General features: G+C 51.1%; 1 protein-coding gene across 1 annotated transcript in view; it reads right to left on the bottom strand.

Annotated features, from left to right (window-relative positions):
• Nucleotides 1–6,912: 6,912 nt before the first annotated feature.
• Nucleotides 6,913–8,544, bottom strand: part of LOC106632078 — a 3,192-nt gene continuing 1,560 nt past the window's right edge. Inside the window, 3 exon segments of the mRNA XM_031065138.1 lie at nt 6,913–7,147; nt 7,290–7,395; nt 8,198–8,349. Coding sequence (XP_030920998.1) covers nt 7,017–7,147; nt 7,290–7,395; nt 8,198–8,349 — 389 coding nt within the window. The 3' untranslated portion in view covers nt 6,913–7,016.

Below are 8,544 nucleotides of genomic sequence, written 5' to 3'. Positions count from 1 at the left end.
TGCTTCACCCCCAGCCTGTTTGGGGGGTACTCACTGACCTCTCCTGAGATGGTGGTGTGGATTTTTTCAGGGAGCACTGGATGCAGGGCCTGGCATTTGTCTTTGTTGAATTTTACCAGCTCCTTCTGGCTCCATTTCCCAGCCTGTCCAAATCCTTCTGGCCCTGCCCTGGAGCACTGGTCCCCCTGACTTGTGTCACCCACCACCCTGACAGGACAGCCCTCTGTCACCTCTTTCCTACAACTGAATGGGATGTTCCACAGGACATGTGCCAAGAGGGATCCTGGTGACATTCCACTTGTCCCTGCCCTCTAGATAGAGCATGACCTCTTCACACCCTCTGACCCGGTGGCCCGGGCAGGTGCTTTCCCTGACATTGCTGCTGCCCTGACATGTGCCCACTGAGAGCCCTCCTGGCCCCTGCTGCTGCCCAGGCAGGCTCTGCCCAGGATGCCTGCAGCCACACCTGGCTCGTGTTGATAGCCATGATTCTCCCTGAGGCTGCAAGAGCTTCATGCTCAGGTTTTTCCCCTCAGTGGTTTTGGTTGTGTCAGATGCAGTTCTGAGGGCACTAAAACTGTCCTGTCCTGCAGGTATCACCCAGACAGCAGTTCCAGCAGATTTCATACAACCTAGAGCTTGTGCTTTTGTGTTCCCTTTTTCTTCTCCAGTTCAGCTTCCACATCCCTGGAAGTGTCCAAGACCAGGCTGAACATGGCTTGAAGTGACCTGGTCTAGTGGAAGATGTCCCTGCCCCAGACAGGGGGTGGAACTGGATGAGCTTTAAGGTCCCTCTCAACCTAAATCAATCTGAGAGTCTGTGACTCTAGCACCACTTTTTAAAGTGCTCTCCATGGTCACTCTTCTGTAGGACTTCCTCATGTCCCACTGTTTTTGGAGGGAGGAAAAGGGGGCCCTGACCACAGTCTGCAGTTGCCTCATGTCACTGGGAGAGGTGACGGGTACAGACTGCTCACAGCTGCATGGTGACCAGAAAGGCAACTTGGACAAGCTGGAACAGGAGACATCCTCACTGGACCTCAGGGAAAAAAACCGTGGAACACTGGATCAAGGCCCTGAGAGGCCCTGGACTCTGACCTTGGAGATTCTCAGCACTCACCTGGCCACAGATGAGCCACCTCTGCTGCAAGAGCCTGCTCAAAGCATGGCTTGGACCAGCAGTCCTTGCCCAGCACAAGTCTGATGCTGGAATCAAACTCTCAGCAGGTTTTCCAATAATAATATTTCTGGCGTTTCTCCCAATGATTTCCTCAGGAAAAGCACTTCCTTCAGGATTTTTCAAATTATTTTAGCTAAATTGTCAGGGCCACCTGTTACTGGAACCAGGCAAGGAATAAGAATAAGCTAAATTTGGCATTTCCACTTTGGCCTATCCAAGACAGGACAACAGCATCACCCCACATCTTGTGGGAGAGGTCGTAGATTCCTGCCAGACTCCTCTCCCAACACTTGACAAGGAGATTTTTGTCTGAGGAAAATTGTACTGTTCCAAGATTTTGTCCAGTGTAATTTACACTTGTGTTTAAGAAGACTGGGCAAGAGGGGTTGCAGTTTTATGGTCTAACCAAAACTGGCCAAAGCTGAGTGGATCTGCAGGTGTTTGCAGTGTGCTGATGTTTGCAGAAGCCCAAACCACTGCACTCACAAACACAAAGCGAGTGCCTCTTACCCAGGGGGGGTCCAACACCTGCAGGGGCCTGGACATGGAAAGTGTGGTCACGGCAGCAGCCCTGGGGCCACTGGCTCTTCCTGGCCGACTTGTGCTCAGAAAGCACCAAGGAAAGTCTCTTCTGTCATCACTGACCAGCACTTTTGCCTGGTGGTTGCTCATGGTCCTTCTGGGCCGTGGTGGCACCTGCTGCCTGTCCCTTTCTCCCCACTGCTCTGTCCCCAGCTGCACAGGGCCAGCCCCAGGTTCCTCATCCCGGTGTGGGCACCAGCTCTGCCCCTGAGGCCAATCAGTGCACTTTCACCAGAAGGCTGAAGTTGGAGACAGAAGTTCCTGTGTTCCCAGTCTGCCTGCCTGGTCCCATTCCCCACAGCCTCCTGTCTGTGGGAGCAGGAGCTCCAGGGCCAATTACAAAAGCCCAGAGCACTCCACCTGCTCACCTGCATGTTTGTGAATGTGCAAATGAGGCCCATAGCAGGCTGTTAAAAGCTCTGGACTGGTAAAGGTTCAAGGCAGCCACTTACTCCACAGCTGCTGGAATCAGTCACATCCCAGAGGCACTTGGAGCTGGAAGGCCCCAGATGGGACAGACCTACCACGCTTGAAATGTCTGTGCACAGGACACACACCTGGAACTGCTGAAGTAAAACAAAAAGAGAAAACAGTAAGTAACTGGCCAGTGCTTTGACAGGCTCTGGGAAATATTTGGGTGACAGGAAGCATTTTGAAAACATCTGGTTTTGCAACAACAACAAAAAAAAAGTTAAGATTCCAGGGCTATTTGCAATCCTGAATGAACCTCCTGCCCAAATTCTTGCTCTACTCCAGCCACAGCAGGTATATCCCACAGTAGGTAGGAGCAGTTACTACAGCATTGCATACCTCCTGCATGACTTGTTCGAGTCATTCTGGTGCCTCTTGGTCCTATGCTGAGTCACCTCTGATTTTTAACTTCCAAAGGGTTTAATTTAACACAATTTATCTAATTTTTCTCTCCTTGCTGCCCCTTTCCCATCCCTGATCTGTGGGTACAGACCAAGCTGGAACCAGAGACCTGGGCCTTGCCTCAGGCTTGTTATGCTCTGTCACAAAGATTTTCAGTTGCTTTATCTGACCTCCAAACTTTGTGTCACAAAATAACAAAAATAATAATCTGAATTCTGGTTCAGCTTAGTTTTGTGATGGATGGTGCTGCCACAATCTCACATCTATTGTTTTTCTGGTGTTTTCCTTCTGTCCAGTGTTTAAACTTCTCCTGCCTGTTGTCCCTGTGCAGGTACCCAGGGATGGGACTGGGAAATGCTGAACCATGGCTGCTGCTGCATGCAGGAGCTGCTCCAGAACAGTGCTGTCACCAAAACTCATCCCTCCCGTTGCTTCCAGAACTCTCCTGTACTCAGGGGAGGGATGGATTTCTGACGTGTTTACATAAAACATCTGCTCTCTGGAAAGGATCAACACAGCCCCATGTTAAATTTAAATATTCAGCTCCAGCAGCAGCTGCTTTGCACAACTGATGGCTTTTAACTTTCTCCAGGTGCTGTGGGAGATACAGAACTGTATTTTGTTTATCTGGAATGTTTTGGAAGGCAGGGGAGCGTTAATGAGGAAATCTGGCTAATACAAGCACTCAATAGCCATGTGTGAATGGAGGGGCCAATCAGATCCTGGACGTGTTGATAATTGGGATCGGGATATGAAGGAGAGATGAAAACTGGTTCTTCCTGGAGCCTGCCAGGGCTTTGGGCAGTGTATCACAGAGATGTGGCTGTCTGGACGCAGGTGAGGAGGAGCCCAGGTGGATGGCTTGTCTGTGTAGACAGGAGTCTGGCCTGCCATGGGGTTTTCCTGGTCTGTGGCATCACATCAAGCTCAGTTACATCTGGTCAGTGTCCAGATCCAGCCCATGCTTGGCCTGTCTGGGGCATGAAGTGAGAGACTGTTGGGGAAGATGAAACAGGAAAGCCTTCTAAATGTGATTGTCTGGCAAAAGATTTTGAGAATATGGAAACTATAAGCGAGATTGAAATGAAAGCAAGCTTTGAGATACCTTAGTTACTGAACAACTGGAAAACAATGATGTGGCTGGCTGAAGGTGATCCCCTTTTGATGGAACAACACCCTCTGCCTGCAGACAGGCCCAAGGCTCAGAGCAAACCCTACAGCTTGGCAGAAGGGGCCCAAAGAGGAGTTTTTAGGGTTTAAAATGTAACAGAGTATGGTAATGTAATGATTCTTACAGGCTGTAAGGATTTGTATCTTGTACTAAACCGGTTATTGAAAAATAGAATGTTCAGCACAGAAGATTTATTGTATTGTAACGAGAACTTTGCTCTCTTTCAGCCTCTCTTTTCCTCTTGCTCTCTCTCTCTCTCTTTGGGGCTCCTCTCTCAGGTGGGGATTCAAGCACTCAAGGCAGTGTTTTGTGTCCAGACTCAGGTGTTTATTATTTCTTATCTCTATTACAAGTGGTGAGTTCTACAGCATTCTACTAACAAGCTACAAAATGGCTAACAATCTTTCTGTACATGGTCTTTTAAGGCTAAACTATCCAATTAAGAAATGGTACCTAAATTATTTTGATGTTTAACCTAATAACTAATCACTCAAAGTCTGCAATGCAGACTTTTCTGTTCAATTACACAAAATCACCCAAACCCATGAAGAAAAAGGAAGGTGAAGAAGGACCAGCTACCGTGCTAAAACCTCCATCTTGCTCTACATATATTACTATATTCTAAAATCTTAAGCTCTAAGTTTTCCACCCTGTGATATCACACACTTCTAACCAGCTACACACCCATTATACAAGTGCTATCAATCAGTTCTGGAAGCCTTCTCCACAGCCTCAGGTCAAATGCTGTGTTCTCTTGGGGATCAGTGCATGTCAGCACAGAAAGTCTGAAATTCTCAGCATCCAGGGGTCCAACACAGATCAGCTGCAGAGAGGGAAATACTGAACAGCAGCAGAGCCCCCCAGGTGGGGCTGGTAGGAATCATGGCCTTGCTGGAGGAAGGAGAGGCCTGACCTGCTGCCCAGGTGCCCACGTGGCCCTGGGGCATCCCCTGCCACTGCAGCAACACCCCGGGGCCCACACCTGCCCAGGAGCACAGAAAGGAACTTCAGGGGGTGTTGAGACCAAAGCCCTGCCTTGGCATAGGGGCTCCTGACCTTATTTTATCACCCTTGCAGTATAAAAATAATAAAGGAGGGTTTTTTATGTCTCAGTGAAATTGCCAGTTTTCAGGTAGTTTCCATTGCCTTATGTCCATACCTGGGATACCTGAGGTTCCCTTCACTGCTCACACCTGGGATTTCCACCCATTGATAAACCCCACCGAGCTCCTGAGTCTGAGCAGCCCCAGCCCTCAGCCTCTCCTTACCTGCCAGATTCTCAGATGTCCTAATCAATCCATGCTGGACTCCAGTTCTGACCAGGCTGTCGTGCACTGGGGAGTCCAGACCTGGTGCCAGTGCTCCAGATGTGACCTTACCTGTGCCCCAGGAGGGGATGGGGGTAACCTGTGGGCGAGTGCCCTGGCTCCCACACCTGAGGATGCTGTCAGACCACAGAGGTGCATTGCTGCCTCAGGGGGGGCTCATGGCCATCAGGACAGCCAGATGCTTCTCTGGTCCCTCACGTGAGTGTTGGCAAATGGAAACATCCCTGCCCAGGTGCAGGAAACGGCGTTTTCCTCTAGAAACTTCATGAAATCCCCACTGGCCCATTTCTCCCTGAAGAGACCAGCCCAGGGAGCAGGTACACACCTGAGGGACTGAAGCCTGTGGGTGTGCCATGAGTGAGTAAACAAGAAGGAAAGAGGAAGAAATAAGTAGAAAAGCAAAGCCCAGCCCAGCCCCAGCCCTCTGTGCTGTGTCACCTCCCCCAGGGACTGGGAGAAAGGAGGCAGAACCTGCAGGAAAAGAGGGGAGAAAAGATGCTGGACTGAAGCTGAACCTGGGAAAGTAGAGGAAAGGTGCTTCCCCAGGTGTTTCTTTAGTCATTATCTTGGGTTTTCCTTGGTACCTGAAACTAAAAGTTTGTGTTACAGCAATAAATCAAATGAAATTCCTCAAGCTGAGAGGGTTCTGCCCGCGGTGGCAGGGACTGAGGTCAGGCCTGGGCTGGGAGCAGCACTGATTTCCCTCTGAAGCCTTTCCTTCCCTTCTTCCCAGGCCGAACCGTGTTGCCCCCTCTAGCACTGACACAAACCTGCTCAATTCTTCCAAGAGCAGATCAAGTTGAGGCCCAAACTCACAGGTAGGAGGAGTCCCAGCTCCACACCTGAGGTGTCCCTGCAGGGGCGCCCCAGGCAGTGCTTTGCAGCAGCACCTGGGGCAGAAGCTGCTGCAGACACACAGCTGTGACCTGCCCTGTGCACAGACCCCACAGCTGGGCCAGGCACCTGCAGCTTCCAGGGATCTCAAACTGCCCTTCAAACCAGCACTGAGGTGCCACATTGTCTGGGTTTGAGACCAACTGGGAGACTGATTTACTGCTGTAACACACACCCATCAGCATGGAATGGCTTGGGCTGGGGGGGACCATAGAGCTCATCCAGCTCCATGCCCCTGCCACAAGCAGGGATGTCACCCACTACACCAGGCTGCTCCAGGCCCATCCAGCTCAGCCCAGGAAACTGCCAGCGATGGGGCAAGCACCACTGGAAAAGCAAAAAATCACTTACTGGGTATTTACAAGGAAAAGAAAAAGAAAATGAGAAAAAAAAAACCCAAAGCAAACAAACCCACTTTGATAAGAGCCCTCCAAGCAGAGTTACATTTTTTAAGACTTCCTTGGAGAGAAAAAATCCGTTTTGACACTGTCTCCTGCATCAAACACCAAGTGCTTCAGCCTGAGGTCTCTGATAAAGTCTGCTGGACAGCTTTAGATTCACACAACAAATCCTCTGTCTGGGGCAATGGGCTGCCCAGTGTGAGCACCTGTGCTCAGGTACAGCCTCAGGGCCAGGGCAGTGTCAAGGTGCCACCCAGCAGGTACCTGAATCACGGTGGCTGTGAGGTGGTGTCACTGTGACAATCCTGCTGGCAGAGTTCTCTGCACTGGCAATGTTCAAAAGGGCCCTTTTCCCAAGTGTAACCATTATAAATGAGTAGGAAAAAAGACTGAAACGTCAAAAGTGGCAAGAGTGAGCCAGGAATTATCAGTTAATGATATTACCAAGGAATATCCCAAAAGGAAAGCACAACATAAAAGAAGAAAAGTGAAAAATAGTAAAGTTTAATAGTTTAAAGAAAAACACACAGATCTGAGCAAAACCTCTGGGAATCAATTAAAAAACATGACAAAATATCAATGAAGTATCAACAGCACTGGGGACAACAGCTCTCAGACTTGTGTGAAGACACACAGGATCCTGAGCAGATCCACTCTGGACACCGCTGAGGACAGGGACAGCAGTGGTGTCCTGCAGATCCCTGGATCTGTACCTGGAACAGAACAACGACCATTTGATCCCAGACAGGAGGAGGAGAGAGCACAAACACGTGAGTTGGGCGAGTCTGGGCTGTGCTTTCCACCACAGAGTCAGTCAGTCACTACCCAAGAGCTCACGGGGTTCTAGAAGCACCTGGAGAGTCCCTGCCCTGGCTCTGTGATGTGCCAGAGCTCTGCTGAATCTCAGCTCAGCTCTTCTGCCCCAAGCACAGCACAGCACACCTTCCCCGGCCCGAGCATTTGGGACTGCCCAAAGGAAATTCCAACAGGGCACTGTAACTAAAATGGCAGCACTGCAAGGAGCCCATAGGGAGACAGCATAAACGGACTGAAACCCCGTTGAGGAACACATCTCACACAGCATCAGAGAGAGAAACACAAATCAGCCGCCAGGACCTGGCTCTGTACCTCCCAACTAAGCCCTCCTGCACCACCCTGTCATTGTTCCACCACATATCTGGGTAATTCCATGGCGTGGTTCATCCCATTTCCCAAGGACACGGAACTGCCCCGGCACCCAGTCAGGCCGTGGACACTGAGGGCTCCAAGTGCTCTCACATGCAGAGCTATTGGCAAAGCTCCTCATTTCCCAGCCCAGTTGCAGGTGAGCAAGGACAGGACAGTTCATCTTGCCCTGCTGATGACGTTTTTCTTCACATTCTTCTTCCTTCTTTTCTCCCTGAGGCGCTGTGGGAACAGCCAGCTGGGAGAATCTGAGGCTTCCCATCAGCAAACCCAGGCCAATCCCACCTGGAACAAGCAACCCATCCTTCACCTGGCCCTTGACCAACTCACCTGTCCTGTTCACACCCAAAAAACTCAGGCAGCCACTGAGCTGCACGGCCAGACTGTCAGCATGAGCACTGCTGAGGGAACTCTTCCTACAGCCCCCAGCACCTGCCTGTTACACCAATAATCTGACCCACAAGGCTGCTTTCCCCCGCCCACGCTCCCCGGCACGCAGCACAGCTCTGTGTCTGCTGCCCAGGAGAGTGCCCACAGGGCTGCCAGGCCAGCACAGCACCCCCTGCCCGGTCACTGGGGTCACCTGTGCGGGCTGAGCCCCGAGCAGGCGCTCCTGGGTGCTGTGGAACAGCTGCCCGCACCGCAGCCGCGGCTCCTCCTGCTCGTACCAGCGCTGCTCGTCGAACTCGGGGAAGAAAAAGGCAATTTCTCTGCTGGCTGAGGCAGGTGAGTCTGTCAAAAGAGAGGGAAAGGCAATGAGATGCCAGTCTGCCACCACAAACACGTGCTGCATTCCAAAGGTGCCTGGCTGGGCTGCACCTGGCCGGGTGTGTGTGGGGTCTGCAGAAGGGAACAAATTGCTCACGTGGAGCCCCTGAACTAAAACAAAGGCAGTCAAAGCACCATCGTTCCTGCCTCCCCAAGAACCAT

This window comes from Geospiza fortis, unplaced genomic scaffold (genome assembly GCF_000277835.1).
Source record: "Geospiza fortis unplaced genomic scaffold, GeoFor_1.0 scaffold30, whole genome shotgun sequence".
In the NCBI taxonomy this organism is placed as follows: domain Eukaryota; kingdom Metazoa; phylum Chordata; class Aves; order Passeriformes; family Thraupidae; genus Geospiza; species Geospiza fortis.
This window is presented reverse-complemented; position numbering and strand designations above follow the sequence as displayed.